Below are 26090 nucleotides of genomic sequence, written 5' to 3'. Positions count from 1 at the left end.
ATCTTTACTTCTCATCACAAAATTTAACAAAATGTTAATTGGCGTGAGTTTCCCTTCTTCAAATAATCAGTTTAAAATTACAATCTATTGATTTTAGTTTGAAATAACAAATCACGACTTTGTAATTACAAATCATTTAAGAATTTTTGGCTTAACAAATTAACTGCATGAATGATTTGTAATTTAATTTGCAAACTGGTAATTTGCAATTAAAAAATTGGGAACAGCATATTCCATAGATATATCAATGGTGACATATTGATTTGACCATTAGCAGATTTAAATAAAATACAAAAATAAAGAAATTGAAAATTTCATAATTCACAGTGACAGTAATATTGTCACACCATTTTGTGAAAGTCTCCAATTAAGGTTTTCAATGGATAACGAAATTGGATAATAAACATTTTCATATGATTTAAATCAAAATAAATGTTTAATGTTAGATGTTGATGAAAATGAAGTAAATCAAATTCACAGGACTGATAAACTGACCTTTTTGCAAGTAAGACTGCATAAATATGTTTTGAAAAGTTATCTGCTCTTTGCAAAAATCTAATTTTCTAAATATGTGTGCGGTGTAATTAAATGATTAATTTTATTTCATATTTTTATAAAGATAAAGTGTATATAACTTTTTACCGTGAGATTTGTATGAAAATATACAATTTCTTTTAAAAATATTTAATGATTGAAATGTATAAGTTACATGCATGCTCAGATTCCCATTGACTTTGAACAATTTCCCATTGACTTTAAACAATGTAAAATTCTAAGTGAAATAATGTAAGCATTAATCAAAATTTTTGAAAATTCATAAGGTGGATTATTTTTATTTGATGAACCCTTCAAAATGATACCAATTTAAATGATCACAATAATCCCACCATCCATTGACTAGATATGAAATATACATGTATGGTCATTATATACCTTAATTCATGTAAGCAAAATGATGAAATCAAGCCAAGTAGAATAATAATTTGTGCCAACAATGCAGGAGCTAATAATTAATGGAAAATTGCGATTACTTTGCCTTATAATCATCAAACTCTATACAGAATAATATTTTTTAACTTTGCTGGAGAATCTGTATGTTGACCCTTGACCAAGTGTGAAAAAAGTGGCATATCAGAGATGATTTTATTGTTTTGAAAAGTCATATCCTCAGAGCTATTAATTTATTTTAAAGTATTGATCAACGATTTAAATATTCATGGATCAGTAAATGCATGATATTTAAAAACTTCAATAATTTTAATAAAACTTATAATTTTGAAATACTATAATCATCAGAAACAACAAACAGAACTAAATTACTTCAAGTTGTACTCTCTTTATTCTATGAAAAATGTAAAAATTCATATAACATTTCCTTGCATGTAAGTTAATTTTCAAAGTACACACTGCAAGGTGACACAGAAAATGATAGCTAGAATTAACAGAAACCACATGAAAACATCGATGGAAATTATTGGTATATGTAGTAACAAATGATAAGACACTACTGGACAAAAACAGCGTTGTCAATACAGTTATGCACACAATACTTCATTAAATTTTAATGAATTTAATAGCACTGCATTATGTATTAGAAATATAGTACAGAAATGTAAACACAGATAAACATTAATGTTTAAAATATCACATCAAGGGGTTCGGATTTACATATATACTGATAAAATACAAAAAGCACGCACATTGCTGCAATTAACGAATATACAATGGACCCTTCATCAAATACAGATTGATGTCACAAGACTAATGATTCATTATTGGGTTTTTTTTAAATGCAGGCGCACTTACATAAAGCTGTTTATTTGCCGTGAATAATTTTTTATTGCAATTTTGTGGGTCTAATAAATTTGAAATAAATTTTGCAAAACAACAAAAGGGAAGATACCTAAAAGCATCAGACTAATATAGCATATTAGTCCCAATTCCGCATATATACACATGTACAAATTTCTGCAAAAATTTCCAGCTTTACAATGTTTTGTGTCTGCAATCTGATTAAAATCAGATTCTTTGATCAGCTCACATAGATCGCTACATAAGGTGTGTAGCAATCTACGTGAGCAGATCAAAGGATCTAATTTTAATCAAATTGTTTGGGTCTGATTGAGAGTAAAAGTTTTTGCACAGTACAGTATTTAAATAAAAACAAGCAGGAATTTTTTAAGTCTTGTATAGAAAGAGACAAAACAAAATGCCCCCAATCTTTGATCTGGGGGAGGAGGGGGTGATCACTCACAAAGAGAGAAAATATATCTCCTACAAAGTTAAATTGATATCAGCTGCTACTTGCTAGTGACTACCAAATAAACTGTCTACTACTAACAATTAAACAACACAGTAGATTTTCCCCAACATGTAGCCCTGATTACTCTGTCACAACATAAATCACAGATTTAATTCCATATACAAAGAGTTATCTTTCTGCATAGATATTCTGAATAAAAACTGAAGAATCACATTTTGAAGAAGATATACCGGTATTCAAAAAAAAAAATCCATGTAAAGTAATCTTTGAATAACATACATACATGTACATCAAAAATATATGTATAAAAAAGTGCATTTTAATCTTCAATGGAAGAGATAAACTTTGTGAGCAACAGGACATTCATATTATACATAATTTACATGTAATCAAAGTTTCTCAAGTGTGATATTATATCTGACACATCCCAGATGGAGTGCAGAGGAAAGACAAGGATTTTCTCAGCTATTTTGCAATTTAAATGGGGGTTCACTTTTCAACTTTGAACTTGACAGACTTTTGAGCTGTTTCATGTTCCACCACAGTATCTTCCATCAGAGTTGTTATTCTTTCCACTTCTTTATTGTCATGACGATTGGTTGGCCAGGGTGATGTCATCATGGAGTCTCGATCAGAAAAGTCTTCTGCAGTAGGAATATTGATTGCTACTGGAGTAGCTGTGGACAATTGCAGTTCTGGGGGCTCTGGGGAGGATGCAGGGGCAGGTGTTACCCTGGGAATTGCCCTCTCCTCTGCCTTGTTCTGCTTGGTAACTTGACGGATGGCCTCCTCACTCACTGTCTGGGTAATAAAGTTATCAGAGTTCTTGTTTACAGAATTTTCTCTAGGATTAGGGTTCCTGATCTGTGTGGAAATTTGAATGAATTCTGTATCTCCTTTTGTTCCATAAACAGCAAAGGAAGCCGGACTGCTGACTCGGATGGGCTTACTAGGACCAGGTTTGTACATATGTTTTGTACTAGTTCTGTCACTGTTCCTACTCAGAGACCTGTCACTTCCTGGTCGACTAGAAGCAGCAGATCTTGTACTTAACTCACTCTGAGATCTTACAAAAGAGCCAGAAGGAGGCCCAACTGTTAGGTCAGCAACTGCACATGACTGCACAGAAAATGATGGAGTGACAGTCTTGAATTTTGGAGTTTTTGATAGTTCACTACTGCTGCTGACAGGAGATTCAGCCACACTAGATTTACCTAGGCTCCGATCATTGTCATCAGGATCTGACACTGAATCCACTGGGGGAGAAGCACTATTTTCTGTAGAGGGTTCCTTTTTCGTAACTTCCTGTTTATGAGAGTTTTTGGCACTGATGGAATGCTTGAGCACGTCATCCACCGTCAAAGACTGGAGTCGATCCTCATCGACACTTGGGTCAATGGAGAGAACTACAATTTTGTTTTGTTGATCATGGCCATCCAGGCCTGGTCCAGACTTGGGTCGTTGGCGGACTTTATACCCATCGTGTGAAGGAGAGGCGAGTTTAGGGCGCATTTTATTTTCTTCTGGATGACTGAATACAACTGGATGAGTTTCACAAAGACTCTGAAAAACGAGAAGAGAGAAATGCAACTACAGATGTACTTTTAAAATAGTAATCGTATCAAAGAGTTCAAATTATGTGATTTATTTTTTCTTAGAATACAAAAATCATGTTTAATTGCTGAATAGAATATGAATCAATACATGCTTGTGGGGATGTGTTCTTGATTGTTAATCACTGACAATTATCTTAACCATATCCATCATGTGATAGAATATACTTCAAACAATAAATTTGATGCAATTATAGGCATTATTTCAATGATACATGTTTCAGTTTGTTAGCTATTTTCTGATGAGCCTTTACAATAACAATTACTGTTATATCATTCTCAAAGAGGGTAAAACTGTAGACAGGGAATTTACAAGAAGAATGCAACCTCCTCCCATGGTTCAGGAAACGTGATATACTATATATAGTAAGTATGATGGCAAAACAAATGAAATTATGGGTATAAAATACACATGTAAATATTTTGAGATTTGTTTTATTGTTATTAATAATTACTTACTTATAAGCAATGTTTAACCAATAAAATTCTCCCCTAGAGAACATCACAAGGACATCTTAAGTGAACTAGTTTACTAACTGCTTGCATACAGTGGAAAAGCTTCATTTTGGGGGGTTCTGTTTTAACTTGTCAGATATACAATGAGTTCCTATTCGTATGGAAATATTATATCCATATATATATATATCTATCACAACAGTTGTTCTGGTATCACAAAAAGGATCTCACTCTTATTCATACAATGGATGTGGCTACTTACAGGTCGGGGCTGATCATTGTTGTTTGATCTAGGGGAGATAACTTTTGCTGTTGGGTTATTTACTTGGTCATCCCAACACAGAGGGACAACTGGCTTTCTCTCCATTTGGGTCTGCGGTTCTTCTTCAATTCTGAAATTATATTGAAAAAAACCCTGATTTTTGTTGTCTTAAAAAAAAACATGTCATTATTTTTCTTTCTTTTTTGTCCTATTCAAAAGCTATTTAATGTAAACTTACACTTCCTCGCTCAGACTTCTCTGTTTGATTCTCAGATGATGTGGCTGAGGTCGTCCATTAATTCCTATCCTGACACGATCTCCTTTCTGTAACTGTTGTGCAATTTTACTTCCCACACCCCCCTCAATACTGTAAAACTCTCCACAATCCTTAAATTCTGTCAATGCAACACATGATAAATCTATTGAGAAGGCAATAGTATGTTTTAATATCTTAGCCAGGTGAAATTATTGTCTGATAGATAACATTGTTAGAGAAAAAAAGAGGGATTACCATACTAATAAACAGAAAAAATATGAAATGCACAAAATTGATTAAAAAATCACATTGGACTTGTGGTTCTGCAAAACAGCAAACTCTTCCTTTGTGTTTTGTCTATAAATCTATGCAGCATATATGGAATAGTATGCAGGTAGTAAAATAATTTCAGTTCAAAACTTACGTGCAAAGGCATCAATTATGCCCCCTGGATTGTCCCCTGCAACAGCAGATCCCCCAAAGGTTAGCCATGAGTCGAGGCTTGATGGGGTATCAGCTTTGCTCTGACCACGAACAAAGACACCCGAGTTTAGATCATGGTTCTCCGGCTGCCATTGTTGGTGGATTTTAGAGGTTAGGACTTTTGTAGATCTACTTGTCATTAGTAAGTCCTCATCGTCACTCCACCTCACAACTTTACCAGATGGAGCACTCTTGGCTCTGCCTGAAATTAAAGAGGAAATAAGATATTTCTTTTCAAAAATGTAATTACACTTACACATGAATACTCCTATTTAAGAGTTATAAAACAAATGTAGGTTTACAACAATAACTCCACCTTGGATTAAACATCATTTTAGGTCAACTGTTCATATCTTATAATATATCAAAGTTAACATGTAAGAAAAATATGTAACCGTTACACATTGAGTGTAGTGTTACACATTGAGTGTAGTGTTAATAATGAGTGTAGTGTTACACATTGAGTGTAGTGTTGATATTGAGTGTAGTACATGTTACACATTGAGTGTAGTATTACACATTGAGTGTAGTGTTACACATTGAGTGTAGAGTTGATATTGAGTGTATAGTGTTGATATTGAGTGTAGTACATGTTACACATTAAGTGTAGTGTTACACATTGAGTGTCGTGTTAATAATGAGTGTAGTGTTGATATTGAGTGTATAGTGTTAATATTGAGTATAGTGTTACACATTGAGTGTAGTGTTACACACTAAGTGTAATCTTACCAGAGAGTTTGGGCTTTCTTGTGTTTGTCTTCTTCCTAATTGGAACCTGAATCTGGGACTGAGTTGACAATGGTTGACCAGTTACTTGGACTGAGGAAGAAATCAATTATGTAAATGCAAGTACCAGATCTTAGTCACACTTTAATATTGTTCTGTAAATGCAGTATCTTTTTCTATATATGACAAGTCACACTTACTATTTATTCTTTGGAGCTTTCTGTTGTTATGTTGAGCTGGAACATTTCTTCTAGGTGGTGCTGATGCAACAGATCTTAAGTAGAAAATATTCCATGTAAATACATAATCATACATTTCAGATCAACCAAAAAAAAAATCACTAAGCATTCCTGATGTTCAGTGAGTGAAATAAGAAATCACTATCACATGAGACAATTTATCCAGGAATATCAATTAGAAATCACTATCACATGAGACAATTTATCCAGGATTATCAATTAGAAATCACTATCACATGAGATAATTTATCCAGGAATATCAATTAGAAATCACTATCACATGAGACAATTTATCCAGGAATATCAATTAGAAATCACTATCACATGAGACAATTTATCCAGGAATATCAATTAAAGGACTATATGTACATTTAAAAAGGGCTAATTTCTGCAAATCTACATATGACTTGCAACTAATTTGTTTTCTTTGATGTCAAATCATTGATGACAATTAAGAAATTGTATCTGCTCAATTTATATCAGATAATTGTCTGTTTCTTTTGTACAATAATGAAGACAAAAAAAATCAAGATATTTCAATAAGTTTCTCAAATCTAAATAAAGTGCACAAATTTTGCTTCAAAAATTCTAGAATGTAGGTGTGCTTTAATACATAATATCATATCCATGATATATTTCAACCTGCAACAGCATTCTTGGGTTAATTTACTTCTGTGTCTAATAGTATCTATTGGATTACCCACCGTTTGGTATAAAGTGCATGGATGAGCCTGTGTTGTTCCTGAATGATGTCTGTGGATGATTTAGGTCGATAAGTCCGTGTTCCACTAACATCAATGTCGACAGTCCGACAGGATAGAACTGGCTGAGCTGGAGTGTACCTATGCCGAAGTTCAATCTCTCCCAGGGGGCGTTTCTGTAAAAGAATTGAACAAAATCAAAACACACAAATAGAGTCCAACGTGTTGGTATCAAAACTCAAATGATTTATTATGATATAAGAAACCAACTTTATACTATCAGAGCTCCATAGCAGACATATGGGAGTTCTATGATTATCACAGTGTTTATCTGTTCATCTGTCTGCCTATTGCCATCTTTTTGCTATAGTCAGTAAGGAAATGATGTTTGGAGGAGACATGCATCCATACTATGATATATTTTGAGATTACAAGGTTACAATCATAACAAGATGACTTTGAGATTGTGTCATCAGTTTTCTATGATTTTTTTTCTTACTAAACATACTTCTAATTCCATACGCAAGTGGATAACGGTCAGTACAAGAAAAGCTTACAATGAAACCTTAGATGGCTTTGTCTTCTAGTGATGTTAATGATTTACAGGGTATAACAAAAGAAAGGAAGGAAAGTGTCATCAATCAATTTGATGAAACAGAAATTCTGGGACTGTTGCTAATGCAATTCTCCCCTGCTGGTCCTTGATTGCTGAAAAATGCATTTCATGCAAAGTGCCATAACTGCTGTAAAAGTGAATCAACCATGACAAATAATGAACTTTGTGGTCTATAATTGGTCACTAGTAAGCTAAACAGAAATTCATATCAATACTGCAAAGCATAACCATGCACAGGACTACAACTTCAGTCAAATATATAGTTGTTCATTAGATAGCTATACACATCAAGTTTGATATCAATAAATACCTCAAAGCACAATAAAACAAGAGCACCACTCACAATTCAACATACATCCAATATATTTGGAAATGCAGTATAGTAATGAAAGACAAAAGGCTCACAGTCCTTATCAGTCACCAGAGTATTAGTTAAAGCTATCACTAGCCCCAAGAGCTACAAAATCTATAATAATTCTTTGCTATATTGACCTTGACTTGGACCCTCTACCCCTGGGGTTGCAAAATTCACAATTTTGGTACATTCCTTTTTGCTTTTCCTAAACATGCATTTATTTTTTATATAGTATCAGCAAAATTAAAGAAGTATGTCTTACAAATTATAAAGACATTTAATCACTATGACCATTTTGGCCCCACCCTGGTACCAAAACCTCTACCCCTGGGTTTATGAAATTTACAATTTTGGTAAGAGTTACCTGCTCCTTCTAAATATCCATTTAATTTCAATTCAGTATCAATAGCATTAGAGAAGATAATATTTAAGGACATTTGCAACATTTCTGACATTTTCTATAAAATTATTTTTCATCTCTTTGATCGATATAAAGAGTTCTTGTAATAATTCTGAAATAGGTTTTAAAATGTTACATTGTAGTGATATCACTGTACTTAGTATATTGGCCTGTATGGTAGCTCTATGGTTAGGTCACCTACCTAGTAATGCAAGGGTCCCGGCTTTGATACCTGATTGCTCCTAAGATTTTTTTCGCCTTCTTTGCTATAGTAATGTCCATGCATTTATACAACTTACTGTAATACATAAGAGCTGACTCTACATTTTTACTTGCAACAACCAGAAACTATGAAAATATGCCAACCCTAAAACAGACAAGGTAATATACCTCAAGATTATTTTTGTAGAAACGAGATAGAATGCAAATGAATTATACATGAAATGTCACAAAAAAAACATATATTGTTGAAAAACGTCACAATTATGTCCTTAAAGATATATGTGCCAAAGACTACATCATCATAATGACTGACTTCCTTTTGAAACTTGAATGAAAATATAAATATCAATACGGTAATACAAATTATGGGCAGACATGCAGTCAGATGGACGTACTTACTGCACCATTATGTGACCACAACACAACCCTTCTATGAAGAGCATATAAAAGTATGGAAAACAAGTGGGACACACAGATGGAAGGATAATTATATGGATAAAACCTAAAATTACTATCGAAGAGAAAGAAAAAACGACCACAAACATTTAATGCAGATAAAAGTCAATTCTTTTATAAAACATTGCCAAAATGAACACATTTAAATAATGAAGGAGAAGTGAAATTTAGAGAAGGTCATTGTGGATATGTGAAAGGAAAGGCTCCCGTCATTCATGCCAAGTGCAAACAAAGACAACACAGAAAATATTTTAATCCTTGCATTAACCATGCAGTATTGGCAAATATATTCAAGACCTTTGACTGACATCTAACACATGTAACCATTGAAAATAAGCATGCATGAGATTGGATATTTCAATCATTGGAAATAAGCATGCATGAGACTGGATATTTCAATCATTGGAAATAAGCATGCATGAGATTGGATATTTCAATCATTGAAAATAAGCATGCATGAGACTGGATATTTCAATCATTGAAAATAAGCATGCATGAGACTGGATATTTCAATCATTGAAAATAAGCATGCATGAGATTGGATATTTCAATCATTGAAAATAAGCATGCATGAGATTGGATATTTCAATCATTGAAAATAAGCATGCATGAGATTGGATATTTCAATCATTGGAAGACACAAATAAACTGAAATTAAAATCTTCTATTTTACCTTTCACAATTTATCCAAAATAACAATTTGTGGAATTGGTTCTCTTGCAAATAAACATGATAAAACCGCACCCAAACTATAATCAATGGATCAAAGGACTACAATTTGAAATCAAATATCAAAGGTGTTTCATTCAAAGTATATTAATGAAGTTACTAATTATCAATTGTGCAAAATAATAGTAATAATGTCATAAGTCATCCCTCGAAAAGAGCCAATTCTATAAGAAAATGGGATTTACAGATGATGCCAAAGATCGACACCCCTGTACTCTCCCTTCCCCTCTTATCTTTGTTTCTGGTTATTTTGACATAATCAGTCCTCTCCACATCACTCATTTTCAAACTGATAAAAGGTTGACAATTGTGTAGACTTAAAAAGACAGAAATTTTATATTTTGCTGGTGTGACCTCATCAAAAAGTTATGATGCTAATACACAGTGACAAATCCAGAAAATTTTTAAAGAAAATTTTCAAAAAGGATGTGACCCAAGTTTGTACCTTTTCCACCCCCATCCCCAAAAAAGGGGGAAGTTGAAGACCCCAAAATGACAAAAATTTACTATATTCATATTTTTATAGTACACTATATTATACCATGTGCAAATATTATTCAGATGTTAAATTATTTATACATGTAAATTTCAAATCAATAACAAATGTTATGTTTTGTACGTATTCTGTTCAAACATACGAGAGATTGAGGCCCATATTGGTTAAGCCTGCTGCATAATCCCATCAATTTATTGAACGAATGGGGGGGGGGGGGGGGGGGGGCTGCAACACACACATCCTCTAAATCCACCACTGATACTGGGCCATTTCATTATGTACAAATTCACATTATAAGATCAAGAAGATTCAATTATAAATCTGATATAAATATATAAGAATCATTGAAAACCAGTATCCATTTTCCTGTCTATCCTTGAAGACTCAACATGCATCAACTGACAAAGTTTGATAACTGTAAGTCAAAAAGTATCTGAAATATTAAAATATAGCCGTCAAATTCCAAAAGTAGGTCACGGTGACCTATGTTTTGGTCAACAAACTATGAAGACTCAAGATGCATCAACTGACAAAGTTTGATGATCCTAGCTTTCATATTGTCCAAAATATGCATCTAAAATTGAAAATGTGAAATTTGAATGTCTGCAAAATTCAAAAAGTAGGTCACTGTGACCTACTTTTTTTTATAAATATGTTTGATGGCCTCTAGATGCATCAACTTACAAGGTTTGATGATTCTAAACCTCTCGGTATCTGAAATAACAACCTAAAATGTATTCATAAATGATTAGCCATAAAATTCAGAAAGTAGGTCATGGTGACATACTTTTCATATGACGCACTTCAAGGTCCCATGATCCATCAACTGACAACTTTTTGATGATCATAGGCTCAAAAGTGTCTAAGATATGCATCAAAATCCATTTAATAATAATTACCTGCGAAATTCAAAAAGTAGGTCACCATGACCTACTTTTGAGACAACATGATATTAGGTCCTAAGATGCATCAACTGACAAAATTTGATTATCCTAGTCCTTATACTAAGCAAAATATCAAAGTTTGAAGTTACCTTGAGACCACACCCTTTGCCCCAGTATGATGCCTTGAACAATTTTTTATCTACAACCTATCCTCATCCTTATGCATAAGTTTGGTGATAATTTGCCCAGTGGTTCTTGAGAAGATTTTTTAGCAACCACTACTTTTGTTTGCATTTTCCTAATTATCTCCCCTTGTTAAAGGGTCACAACCCTAGTTTTAGTACAAAAGAAAGCCCCTGGGCCAAGGATACCCTGTGACAAATTTGACAAAAATTGGTCATGGGGTTCTTGAGATATAGCCCTTTTTCCAAAAAGTTGACACACACCGCACGCCAGACATATGGCCATATGATTAGCTCTTTTAGCCTTCGGCTCAGAAGAGCTAATAAAAGAGGTTTACAATATTTTGTTGATATTGTGACCTTCATTAGCCTGGTAAAGCCACGAGCTTCAAGTTATTATTTAGCATTTTCAGAGTCAGCATGTTATGGTTGATTTAAATCATAACGATATATGTAAAAGTAGGCCCTGAAGGTAAAAAGGATTTAGGAAGGCAGTGACCCCTTGTCCACTACGATCAACTTTGAAAAAAAGGGGGGGGGGATGGGCATATGTCCTTTAAGTAATCTTCAAAAGAAAGAAAGAGGTATCCCAGTGTTGCTTGATCTATTCACAAAAGGAGACCTAACAACTAGTAAATGAGAAACCAAACCTATGAAAGTGTCTATATTCAATGGATTAATCAGAGTTTTTCACACTTTTACAAGAGTATAAATCATTTATCTGGAATTTCATTAAATTTTTAATGTTGGAGGTTCCTTTGAATTATAAAACTTATTATCTAGATATGACAACAATCTTTAATATCTAACAGTACCAATTAAGTCCACACCAGGTAAAAATCTAGTTTTCTAATAATGAAAGGTTGATCATGCATTCATTCCAACTTGTTAAATTGGAGTGCAATTAAATCCAACATTTCTAATTACAACAAAGTTATGGACCATTGCATTCAATTCAGAATATGAAATAAATTGATGATCAATAGAAAAAACCTCTACATCCATTTCCTGCATGCTGACATACAGAGACAAAAACATTCGAAGTAGATAAAGCTTATTAGATACCTGAAGATCAGGAATGCTTCTCCTACTTACCAGTTCTGAAGTCCACAGAAAAGATATAATGCAGCACAATGACAGAGCAAAAGTATTCCAATCCGCAGGGTGCGAGCAGTAAATACTTCATGAAATCACTACAGTTAAGAACGAACTGTAAGATTTCAATCATATATACCTTTAGTTAGAACATCCAGGCAAACAACTGGTTGGGTCACACTAACACTCTGTAATTCACTCCAAAAAATATATCTGTCTATCTTGTACATGTGCACCTGTTGCTGCATACAGACATAAAATTAATTCTACTGAACATGTACTTAACACAGAACACAACATGAGAGTATGATTAGAGACAATCTCAGGAGGGCAAATCAAAAGTTTTGGGAACTATTGTACACGCTGGCCTTATCAATGGCCCTCTACATTACACCCAACAATATTGACATAATGCATTGCAAATCTTAAACTCCTTCACTCAAGTGTTTAAAGCAGAGGTAAATCTCCAATTCAAAAAGTAAGTTTTTACATTTCTAATGGATTCAGCTCACTCTGCTAAATTACAGATTCCTTTAGTGATCTTCTCCATTATTTACATGTAATATTTGGATAAAACACAATGTCTTTGTAAGTCATAGCTTACACAAATGAAGATGCCTTTTCAATTTGGATTTGATTTAAACCAATTATATTTTCCCTGTCATTAAATGCAAGCCGTTTAAAAAGAAGAAATTCAATGGGCTAACTACTTTCCTTCATGACAAATTAAGCATTTGTGAGACTTGATCAATATTAATTTTTCTTCATATTAAAACTCTGACACTCAAAATTCCTACTGATCAATAGTGACTGTAGTCTTTCATAATGATTATAAGTCAGACAAAAAAATTAGAATTTAAGTCTCATTAATTGCTTCCTGCAGTTATGAAATTTGTATTTATCAATTTCAAAACTTATTCATTGTGACTTTCTGTTTCCATTCATTACAAATCGGAAATCAGACCAAAGCAGGCAAACGTACATTACGTCAAAATTTGGAAGTCTTGCACGACATGACTAGAACCCGGACCCGCAAACTGAACAGACCTTCGCTGCAGGTGAAATCATAATGAAAGATTTACTGTCTCATTTTATTCCATTCTTTATCTTGCAATTTCTTAAAGTTAACTCATATAATTCCAAATTCTACACTGTAATCTTTATCCCTATTTTATCAATGCATGAAATACAGAAAGTCTCTTTAAAACTTCAATAAATTTGAGAGATCAAGGGATAAATTTCCCTCGTACATGAATATTGAAAAATCTAGGTTTACGTAATTCATTTGAAATGTAACATATTGGAAAATCATATATAAAAGCATATACATGTAGTTTTTCCTTCCTTCTTTTTTTTGTTTTTTTGTTTTTGGACAGATAGTATTCACAATAAAACATTAAATACTTTATTGTCTTCACCATAACTAGTGTATAAACAAGGACAACTGCTGTACCGTTAGTTTGATCAAAGTGTAAATTAGCCCCACTATCTCCACACTTATAGCGTTATGGTCTATCACTAAACAAATACAAAATGCAAATAATCCCACCAAAATCCATTTAATCTTTAATTCTGAATTGTCTCCGACCCCTCTTTGGTAAATATCAGTGGGCCCATTATAAACAATGATAATGACAAACCAAACACAAAGTGAGTAAACTTACCCAAATAGTCCCAAAAGTACATGCCATTAAGTATTAAAGAACTTGACAAATGATGAACACTTTCAAAGATGAATACCACACACATATATATGCACTGCAATTATCCTCACCGCTGTCCAGCACTTAACTGATAACTGGAAACATGTTGCTATACTACATTGTTCCAGAAGAGAAACAGCAAAAGGAAAATATATAGAGTTGAAAACTTCATAGAAATCTGTAAAATCATACCAGTTTTAAGGTATATGTCTCAGTCTCAATCGCAATATAAAATTTTCAACATAGAATTCTCTAAATGTGCTGAGTGTTGGGCAGTGCCACTGTATACTGATCTGTTTTTCGATTATGAGCCAAGCCTGACAGTTTTTGTTTGGGTATCTGATAGTGTATTACATAGTCAGCATGATTTGTTTTATTCTCTGTATAGATCGAGATATAATCTAATACTCAAAACACAGGTGGGAACAGAGTATTGTCAAATAAAATCAAATTAGACAACAGCCTCAGGGTACAATATACAAAAAGAAATGCATTCAAGGTTCCTCTCTATACATTAGTATCAACGAATTTATTATCTGGAGTGAATTCAAATTACATACCAGACAGCAATTGTCTCAGAAGTTAAAGTCCCTTACCTGTCAGAGGAAAAATTTTGTTACTCTTTTCTCTGTCAGTTTTAAATTGGTATCTGAAACACCTTAGAACTGACGAGATACTGCCACGCTTATAAACTCCACACAGTTACTTGACATAATGATGTTCCATAAGAAGATTTTGATAGGCTGAACCTCAACACTTAATAGCAATCTAAACTTTTGGTTTAGCTTTTGTCATTTTTTAAATTGCAAGTGATAAAATGGGCATTCATACTGTATATTTCTTACATAATGTGAGTACTTCATTTGGAAAAATTAATGTTGCAGATATATAATTAAATTCATGAGAACATAAAATCATGAATCTCTATATAATTAGTGATAAAGGAAAAAAATAACACTTTGATTAAATGAGAGGCTTCTTGTAAAATATGATTTGTTTAAATGTCTGGCCTCCAGCTCCCCAAATTGAAAGTACTCCAAATTACACCTCCCTCCCCTTAATGTACTGCATGGTATGGAGGAGAAAGCATGAGCAGGAACATAGACATTATGAACCACACCTTATTTAATTGAGGAAAATGATGGAGAAAAGATTCAAAATCTATGTGACCAATGACACAAAACTGTATGACTGTTATGTTGAAGTACCAGTAGGAAAGTGAACATACCATGGTACATGAAAAAAAGCTAAAAAGAAACACTCCTCTTTGATCCACTGTAAATTGTAGGAAAATATTAGATCCCTAGGTCAGAACAATGTGAATATCATTAAATGATAATGAAGTATTGTACATTTCAAGGCTATCTGATAAGACATATAGAAGGAGAAGTTTTTACAGGTTCAATTCCCGGTCAAACCAAATATTTTCTCTCCTCTACTACACTATTTTACACCCTCCACCACTCTTAGATCCACTATAACTTTAGGGATAACAATTAGATCCTCATGTCCTGATTATACGCACATCTACAAATGGCAATGAAGCATTGTACAAAATTTCAAGTCTATCCAATAAGCCATACAGGAGGAGAGGCGTTCACAAGATTTTGTGACAGATAGACAGCCGACTGACAGTTGGACAGTAAGTACAAAAACAATATGTCTCCCCCTGGAAGAGGGGAGACATAATTAAAGTGAATATCAATAATTTTATAATAAAGTATTAATAGTATCCCATCTTAATTACTTTCAAGCTAACTCCCTACTTAATATACATTTATTTTACAAGACATTTATTTTTGGCAACAATAAAACAAAAATAAAATGTCCATCTTTCCCCAGCAATGAAATACACCGATTCTTCAGTACTTTACCAACAACAGAACTCTTTCTTGTATGTCATGCTTTTTTTCTTCTTTCGTCGCACATGTAATTCTGTCAGGTAACGCAGAATGAATGATTATATTGTCCTTGGAATAAAACTGACCACAGCAAGGACAGTTTTACTTTACTGCGTTTTGGCAGAGAATTTACAATTTTAATGCCTTTTATATAAAGAATGGATATGTATTTAAACTTGATTACGAAAAGAAAATATAATATACACATAATTATATAAGATATAAAAAAAAATGTCGAAAATGTGAAATAAGAAATAAAAGTGTGGCGTGAGGCAGATTTGAACCATGGCAAAAAATAACCACAGTGTATTTTACCAGCGGTGCAGCTGACTGAGCTACTCTTAGCACTGTGATGTAATACCCGTGTAATTAGGTTTTCGAAAACAGTTCCCATGATTTTTTGTTCGGTTTTTCGTGAATTTCAACCCCCAAGGCAGGAGTGCCCCTAAAAAAAATATGAAAATGTAGATTATTCTTAAGATTGTAATCTATCAAAATATCAACAACAAAATTTTAGGGGCAGGCCTGCCTTTGAAGGACTTCAAAGCCAAAATTAAACTGCTGAACTACTGGTTAAACTTAAAATTAGGCCAACTTCGAAGGCTAATTTCAACATTGTATATAATAAAGTAAAGGTATGAAATGAAAATATGAAAAATTCATATACATGCATATATATACGTCAGAAAATAACTAAAGAAATTGACATAACAAAGTGACTTTTTGGAAAATTGTTCTCCCCTATAGGTCTTTTCTTTTGTTAACCTCAATTGATCCTTTTAACGAGATAAATGAATGGAAAGATCTTCAGTCTCTTTTGTACACTTTGTCCAATTTTTTCTGGACCATTAAAATTTACACAGTTTACCTGTAGATTCCACACACACACACCAACAAAAAAAAACCAACCTAAAATTTTAAAAAATCTTTTGATGCTATAAGCTCACCTTGGCATGTTTGCGGAGAATTAGTCTGGCATTGTAATCGGCGTAGTCCAAGGCGGCCAGATATCTCTGTGCCATCGTGCCGTCTGGTGTGACGTCACTGTATAAAATCCTGTCACCGAAGCTCACAAAAACTCACCTACAAAAAGTCAACAACTTCTCAAACTTACTGAATCAGTACCCCACAATTGTAAGATACACAGGTATATCTATTTATGCTGACCATATCCTGCTACTAATGATAACATCCTTTTTTAAAACTCAACTTATAATTCATTATTCAAAATTCCAAACCTTTTATATTAGTAAACTTTCAAGTCCATTAGGACTATGATGTAAAGTAAACTTATCATAGCAAATATACAGAATATTTCCATTTAAAATCCATTTACTGGTTTACACACAAACTAATTATATAGCTTGTAACACATTCACACACTAACCAATTAATGTTTGTACAGACTACTGGTCGTTAACAGTGACAACACTGCAGTCCAGGCTTACATGTCAATAATACAACAATTCACTGCAAAGATTAAAAAAATATGTCATATAAGAAGTATGTCATACTCTGTTTTATATTTACAACAAATTGTCATATTTATGCATGTATTTGAATAAGTAATACATCTCCAGTGCTTTACAACATTTGGGCACACTGCATGTATATTCATTCAAGGTCATATGAGATGTTTCTCAATAATGTATAATTTTTTGAGACACTTTGGGTATACCTGGTAATTCACTTGCATATCCATCTTATTTCTACAAAAAAAAAACCAAAAAAACTTGGGGCAATATTACCTTGTAAGTCTGTTTTAGAGTTAGCATATTTGATAGTTCCTGGTTGTGGCAAGTAAAAATGTACAGTCAACTCATATACATTACAGGAGGTTGTATATATGGACATTACTAAGTTATTGTAGCAAAGAAGAGGAGAAAAATCTTTGGATCAATCAGGGATTGAACATGGGACCCTTGAAGTAGTTCAGTGATCTAACCAAGCCAGTGTACTATAAGTATAGTGATGTTACTACTATAAGTATAGTGATATTACTACTATAAGTATAGTGATATTACTACTATAAGTATAGTGATATTACTACTATAAGTATAGTGATATTACTACTATAAGTATATAGTGATATTACTACTATAAGTATATAGTGATATTACTACTATAAGTATAGTGATATTACTACAATATGAAATGTCACACATGACTTTAAATAACTATATACAATGTGTTCATGTAATGTCAGAGTGAGCTAGTTGCTGTGTAAAACTTACAAACATAACATTAATAATATTCAACACTGGCACATTTCATGTAACTTATAAATCCTTGTTGTACAAAATATTTGCTTCAAAATGGATCTTCATCAAACAAACACACTAATTCGATCATTTTAACTAAAAATGCAGCATTCACTATTAACAGTTTGGGAACTAACCTTGTTATCCACACGTTCATCATCACAATTTTTCAGTAAAAGTACGTATTAATGTTAAGTAAATGCTTCCGGAAAGCAAGAAAATGACAGAATTCACAATCCATTAGCAGTCTGGCTTAGTGTGATTCCAAGAAGTCTGTTTTACAATGTTCTTTTCACCTTATGCTGTCTCTTACCAATGACCCAGTCTAAAACCTTACTTTCTTCTGTATGCATGGAGGAGGGAATGTATCTATGGTACACACTGTGAATACTGGAATGCAATTGAAGGTAAATTTTCTATGATTTGTTAATTCTACAGTCTTGTAATCTATTGCTGTCACTGGAGAGATCTCCAGTATTTATTTTTGCGAGTGATCAAACACTCCAATCTTGTCCTGGTGTGTACCTCCTTGTCAAATTGTCATGTTTCTCCACAGAAAACATGTCTACAGTTATCCAGGTCTTCACAGATTTATAAATGAAAACTCTTGTCAATTAAATGCCATCTTATCTCTCATATCTCTCATAAATCCCCCCCCCCACTCTGAGTCATTTATAGGTAATGTATGTTTAAGAATCCCAATCAATATTGTACAACACAAAGGAAGTTGCCATACATTTGATGTACATGTGCTACCAGTAACTCCATGGAATGATTCATTCAAATTTAAAATCTTTTTGTTGTTTCAAAATGGTTGCATGCGGCTATTGGTATATGCACTATCACAGTTCTACTCACCAGTGTATTCAGTTAGTTTTCCCCACTATGAGACGCTCTGATTAAATAAAATATTCCCACCAGATGTTTGTTTAATTTACTAAAAATCTTTTAGTACAAAGTACCTGGTAATTAGTTTTAATCCAATAACACAATGACAATTTACTTTTCAAAATTAATAGCATTAAGAGAATTTCATGGCCATTTCCATTCTGACTAATTCTGCATTCATTTCAAGTGCAGTTTTAATAGCTTTAATCTCCCCCTTCAACTTAGGTCGATTTTTCAAAGCACCCAATATCAAAGGTTCTATAAAACTCCAATTGATTCTTTGGAACTTTAAAGATAAAAAAGTTTAATATTACCTAGATATGGTGATATATAAAGGTCTTACAGAGACCATTCATTCTGGTACACCCAGGGTCTCTGCCAAAGGTTGACCAAATAGATCCTCTTAACCATAAATATGTCTCTGAGATTTGTGATCTACTACTCCAAAAATATTCTTTAAATGTTTTATTTCTTTAAATTTCTATTCTATTTTACAATCAACTAGTATCCAGCTAGTTTTGTATTCTTACAATCAAGATTGCCTCTTGATAAACAGTGTCACACAATGTTTATCCAAATGATTTGCTTTGGTATATCTTTTGAGAAGAAAATCTAAAAGTTTTTAAAGGTTACAAAAAATGCAAGAATTGATATATCCTTGGGTATAGAATGCTTTATATTGAAATCTTTATTTTAATCACTCTATTTTGTAAAGAAATAATGACTGTACTAGTGACTGGGGTCTTTGATAGTGAAGGGAAACACAAAATAGTAAATGTGTTAAAAAACAACTAGCACTTAGTTTGTATCAGACGGTTACTCTAAAAGTATGTTACACATGAAATATTTATTCTGTCAGATTGCCAAGAATTAGTTTTGCTTATAAACTTGCAAATGTAATTTTGTAATATTGCATGTTTATGCAATACAGGGTTTTTTTAAAATTCATTTCAATCACCTGATGTCATTGAGGTGTTCCCTTTTATCATTGCATAATATATATAATCTATTATATCCTTCAACAAAGAATATTCAAAATGAATGATCAAATACAGATTAGCAATTGAATAATATGGGTTATAAAAAAAGAATTACAGATATCCAAAACATAAGTACAGACAAAATAACAGAAACATTGTTCCATTTGAACATTGAATGGATTGCTCTATGTCATATTCAGCCCAGGAAGTCTCCAAATTAAAATCAATGCAAAGCAATTGTAAACAGCTAGGGTTTGGATACTGGTAAAGTATCTTTGTAAAGAGGGAAATTGTCCTACTTGGCATGGGACAAATAGGGATCAAGAAATCATATGTGTTTCATTAAAATAAGGTGATGTATAGTTGTATATTGTCTATAACGTCACATAAGCATCTTTCACTCATATGGATACATCTACATTGCCAGTGAAGGACTGCAAAATTTAGGCCTATGCTCAACGCTTACGGCCTTTGAGCAGAGAGAGAGAGAGAGATCTTTATTGTGCCACACCTGCTGTGACACGGATCCTCGGCTTTTGCAGTCTCATCAGAAAGATCGAACATTTAGTTATCTCTTACAACAAGTAAAGGGTACCAAGGACCTATTCTAATCTGGATCCCCACAGGAAATAAGGTGAACTGATAGAAAATGTTTCAGAGAAGATTTGCTATAGAAATTTGAAAACATTGGTTTCATTCATTACAATCTTATCATGTCATAACAAATGATTTATGTGCATCTCTAGTAACAAAATGTTTTGGTGTGTATGGGAGGAAAGCCAAAATGTTGAAACTGACAAGCTCATTTCAGAAGCATAGGTGTCAATAATTTGTATGATTCTCTCTATGAACATGCAGGTTTAGGTTTTCAGCCATGCAATGCCTGCCTATGTTGCCTATTATTCCCATTGACACCCCTCTTGCATGCAGTGTCGTCTGAAGTTCCCTACCTTTCTGGAGAAACACAAGACAAGCAGAAACAACATTGTAAATACTACTCTTTAACATTATGAGGGCTTGACAATAGTTTCCTTCTTTAAGCGTTTGTGTAAAACTCAAGACTTTTGTGGACAAGCATTGTCGTCTATAAAATTAGGCCATTCTCCACAGCCCTTATCAGGATTCCACATTGGCATGAATAACTTCATCCAAACTGGGAACACCATTTTCCATCCTAACCACCATGGATTCATCCTCTGATAAATAAAGCTAGCACATGTAGAAAAGGTGCTTTGCAAAGCAGACACCTCTTTGCATCATGGACATAGGATATAAATCAAATTACATGTGGATAAATGACAAAATACTAAACTTTAATCACAATTTATAGTCTGTTGCAAGAGGATAAAAAACCAGTTGATAATGCCCATTACATTTCACTGTATGCAAGTCTTTATTTTATGCACTGTAAAGCAAAATGTGTGTGATATCACACTCAACTGAAGAAGAAGTCTCAATATATTCCACTCCTCTCAGCTGAAGTGGATTGTAGTAGAGCAGAATATACAGGTATAACAACTTACAAGTCTAATTTTAAACAGATTGTAGATGTTCAAAACAAAATAAAATTATATGTGAAATAATGTTTAAGGTAACACACACTTTTTTAAAGAATGTGTGAATTCCTAGAAGTAGTGAAAACCCACTGAAAGCTATATTAACTCTAGTAATTTTGAAAATTAAACTCCTTTTTTTTTGACAAGTTTCAATGCTGAATAATAAAAACAAATTGGATATATCATCCAAAAGCCATCTTTCATGAGCTGATGACCTTCACTGTATAACCTAAAACCAAGTCATCCTTAAGTCACATATTTTTTGAACTGAAGTTTCATTGCTAAAATTCAAAAGCTATTTTCATATATCGCCAAGAACATAATATGTGCTCTGGTGACCTTGACTGTTTGACCTATAAAAAAAGGGGTCATAGAAATTCTTCATTTTAAGTTGCTAAAGCTCAAATGGTAATAGAGATATTCAGGAAACCAAGATGTTACAGACAGACGGACAGACCAAAAATACATTACAAGACTACAGCCATGATGACAACTAATCATAACTGTTACGGTTGACTGATGTTGGAGCAATTGTATTTTCAACATGACACTAAGATGCATCTATGAGAAATGACAAAGATTGTTTTAATTTGATAGAAAATTACGTTTTTACATTACTTCTGGTTTGGAACCCGAGGTATTTAATTGTTAAGATATTATAGGACAATATCAGTAAAGTCTTTGAAATGTTGTCAAAACTATACAATATCCACCAACTAATTCCGTAATTGAACCTACATCTACATGACACATGTCCAATGGATTATTATTTGTCAATATAAAGTAACAGTGGATATCTACCAAACTTGGTTTTACAATAACATCTTACGAATACTTTTGGATAACCATGACAAAAACTGTTGATTTCTCATCATTTTGATGATAATATAGACCCATAAGTACAGAGAATGCAATCAAGCAGTCACCGTTATTCAAAATTCTCAGGAATGTTCTTAGTGCTTGTTTGTGAGTGCAAGTGTATGCATGAATCTAATTAACAATTACCAGCACTTACATCTATACTTGCAAAGTACTTTAAAGTTTAATATGTGAAAAGAATTGGAGTTATTTTTTCGAATAACGTATAAGCAGAATTTTTAGTGAGGATTTCATTTTGTCAGTATTAACTAGGGTATTGAGTTCACTGAAATTGAATATCTCCTAACAATTTATTCCATATTGTAGGAAATAGTTCTCTTTCTTAGAATTATACAGTCACTTAAATTAGCTTTTGCAAAATATATATGTAAGACTCTAAAGTGCAATGGTCACTCCAAAGTGCGATGGTCATGCCAATGTGCGATGGTCTGCGCCAAAGTGCGATGGTTTGTTAATGTTATGGATGCCAAAGTGTGATTGGTCACTCCAAAGTGCGATGGTGCAGAATTCAGTAACGTTTGTGACGTCAAGTCATTGTGATGTCATTCTTAACGTCTTTCAAAATGAAACCGACGAAATGCAACCTCAGTTTGCCCCAACGAAGGTTCTTTCTGCTGCAGTGCTGACACCAACGTCTTCGGGATGTATTGGAGAAACGCATGAGTGATTAAGATTGTCATGGACGACAGCAACGGCAAAGTTTACACTCTTGAGAATTGTGAGAACGGCATAGTACATTTGTTGTTGAATTATCTACTTTGTCCAAATATTCTTTAGTTCATGATCATTTATTACTTGTGATGTACATGTAATAATTTTCTGGGGATACGCTATAATGCAAAACATTCTATACGAGTTCGTGTTGGAAAATATTGTGTTTAATAATACAACAACTAAATGGTATTGAAATAAGTTCTTATTCTTAATTTTTGTGCATGGATTTTGCACTGATATTTTGGTGAAACAACACATGGTTGGTACAGTCTGTACCAAAACACTGTCGTTACAAACTAACGGACTTCGACGTGTCACTCCATCGCACTTCGGCGCATTAGTATGTTCCATTGGACTCTGTCCTGTCAACACCATCGCACTCTGGCACATTTGTCTCACACCATCACACTTTAGCGTTTCAGACCATCGCACTTTGGCACATGAGTGTGGACCATGGCTCTTTGGCGTGTCACACCATCGGGTTTGGCGCAGACCATCGCACTTTGGAGTCCCATCGCACGTTGGAGTCCTACATATATATCCATTTTTATGGGAAAATCACTATACTTGTGTCTCACTAAAAACTCCACTTAAACAGTATGCTTGTATGACCAGCTTAAAAAGTTGTATGGTCTGAATTTCGACAAATTTTGTCCATCTTGTAAAAAATAAACCAAAACACCGTAGTGTTGAATTATTGCATGTACGCAATTTGTGAGGCTGTATGACATGTCAAACATTATTGAACCTGTTTTAACCAGAATTATTTGGTTTTAAATCGGTGTTTATAACCAACTGTCACTCAGCCATTTCTAATGCATAAATCAAGTGACAGACATGTGTCCAGTTCAGACTTCCACATGTATTAAGATCATCAATGGTCTTATCTGTGAAAAACTGTATATTTTGTTACAACAATGCCGTGACATAAGTTTAAGAGAAATAAAAATATCAAATACCTCTTAGTAATTCGTTGTTTTACACTCTTTCACACCTAAATTTAGACAGTTGTGCCTGAGTTATATACATGATGTTGGTATTCCCCTCATGCGTGTGGGGCTATTCATAGCCGCCTAACAGACCAAACGAGTGGCAAATGTATTTACGGCTTCCATGCATATTTACTTTTTAAATAATCTTCTCACTGTTTTTTTTTAAAATGCAAATGTTTCAAGCATATAATTAAGGGAAAGATAATAACTTTAAAAACTAGTTCAGCTACATTAAAGTAATTCTGTACACTTTGAAAAAAATAATAAAAGATGAACATTGAACCATACAGTTTTAATTGTGCTTGTTGACATCTACATTTGTTAATTGTATGTTGAACCATATATTGATGACTACTCAACCGCGTGAACAGATCGCTAATTATTTACAGTGTACAAAAATGAGGAAAAATAAGGAATGTTCAACTTATAGGATAAAATCACAGGCACCTGAAGCGTGGATAGCTGGTATAAATCTTATGTACATACCCCCCCCCCCTTTCTAAAATGAAATTAGTTTTATACAGAACCAATAATTTATCCAAAATGGTATTTCCCCACCAATTACCCTCACAAGTCGTTCTGAATAGTCAGTTTCTACTTTCTGTAAGTTTTTGAGATGACCACTTGTGAGATATATATGTAAAGGTGTGCAACAAATCATGTAAACAAACAGGGGGCTACCTGCTTCGAGACTGATTCACGGGGCATAAGCCAACTTTATCGAAGGAATTTTTGCAAATATCTCGTCAGACTAATGTAGTTCTGTCTTTCATCTAAATCCCATGCCATCCGTTTTATTTGTCATATTCTGTCATTTATTAATCAGTGGGAAATTAACATATTTTGGATAAATTGTTGGTTCTGTATATAAATGATTTCATTCTAGAAAGGTGTATGATGTGTGTGTGTGTGTGGGGGGGGGGGTATGCACATAAGATCTATACAAGCTAACCACTCTTCAGGTGCCTGTGGATAAAACTGCTATTTACATTCGCCTCATCTGATGTCAAAAATTGTAGTTATGGACAAGAGTTTTTAACTGTTCCAAAGAGGTTGCATCAATGGCTGTATCTGGTACCTGGAGTTAAATAAAAACAACTGTACAGGGGAAGAAGCTGTAGTAGTTTGGTACTGCTGAGCTCACTGCTGTGTGTATAAGTGTAAGGGTGATGGATGAAGTATGTGCATGTACTGGGGTTAATTGCCACTAAATTGTGAGATATCTTATAAAGTATAGTTCTCAAGAGATGTTGCATCCAGCATCAAGTGATTACCCATGCTGTTAATTTGTCCCTTGTTTATGCTTGCAAGCAGAGTGACCTTACACTCGAACGCACCTCTGACCAATGCAGATTGACAATGCTATTTTCATACTATTCGAATATATTTTTATCGGAATTGGTGCAAGCAGCGCATTATTATTATTATTTATTTATTTTTTCGTTTTATAGCAGTACCTTTAACCTCAACTTATTTTTGTTGTTCTGGACAATAAAATTCAGATCAGCGCAATCCAAACTTTAAAAATACCTAGTTAAAGTGTTATTAGAGACTTTAAAGTCTGACAAAGACAAATGTAAAGGACAGAGATCATTGTCTTACCAGATTTAACATCACGATTCCACACCATCCAGTGGGCCACACGCTCGTTGTCAACAACAATCTAAAAACAAGATTATCCAGACAAAACGAATAAAGCGAAGCGATCAATATGATGAGAAATCCGAAAATAAAAAATTCAAACTTATCTCAAATAAAATACAAATTTACTAATATGGTTCA

At 33.4% G+C, this 26090-nt stretch overlaps 1 protein-coding gene across 2 annotated transcripts; it reads right to left on the bottom strand.

Moving 5' to 3' along the window:
• Positions 1-1320: 1320 nt before the first annotated feature.
• LOC125671133 (uncharacterized) lies at positions 1321-25986 on the bottom strand. 2 transcript variants are annotated; one of them, XM_048906615.2, is made up of 9 exons: positions 25911-25986; positions 16986-17121; positions 7003-7175; positions 6260-6333; positions 6063-6152; positions 5275-5535; positions 4833-4989; positions 4595-4724; positions 1321-3826 (listed from the first exon to the last, which is right to left on the bottom strand). In XM_048906615.2, the coding sequence occupies exons 2-9, from the start codon at positions 17058-17060 to the stop codon at positions 2753-2755; spliced, it is 2034 nt and encodes a 677-aa protein (XP_048762572.2). In that variant the 5' UTR covers positions 17061-17121; positions 25911-25986; the 3' UTR covers positions 1321-2752. The 2 variants fall into 2 exon arrangements, with proteins under 2 accessions (XP_048762572.2, XP_048762573.2); XM_048906616.2 differs by lacking the exon at positions 25911-25986 and adding an exon at positions 18437-18618.
• Between the last annotated feature and the right edge of the window lie 104 nt (positions 25987-26090).

The sequence above is a fragment of the Ostrea edulis genome, chromosome 4 (genome assembly GCF_947568905.1).
Source record: "Ostrea edulis chromosome 4, xbOstEdul1.1, whole genome shotgun sequence".
Classification (NCBI taxonomy): domain Eukaryota; kingdom Metazoa; phylum Mollusca; class Bivalvia; order Ostreida; family Ostreidae; genus Ostrea; species Ostrea edulis.
This window is presented reverse-complemented; position numbering and strand designations above follow the sequence as displayed.

Bases quoted from the DNA above. Each gene is read 5' to 3' on its own strand.
- LOC125671133 (XM_048906615.2), bottom strand. From the start codon at position 17,060: ATGGCACAGAGATATCTGGCCGCCTTGGACTACGCCGATTACAATGCC. The intron at 6,334-7,002 runs GTGGGTAATCCA...TTTCTACTTAAG, and splicing joins CATGCACTTTATACCAAACG to ATCTGTTGCATCAGCACCAC. The intron at 5,536-6,062 runs GTAAGATTACAC...CTTTAATTTCAG, and splicing joins AAGAAAGCCCAAACTCTCTG to GCAGAGCCAAGAGTGCTCCA.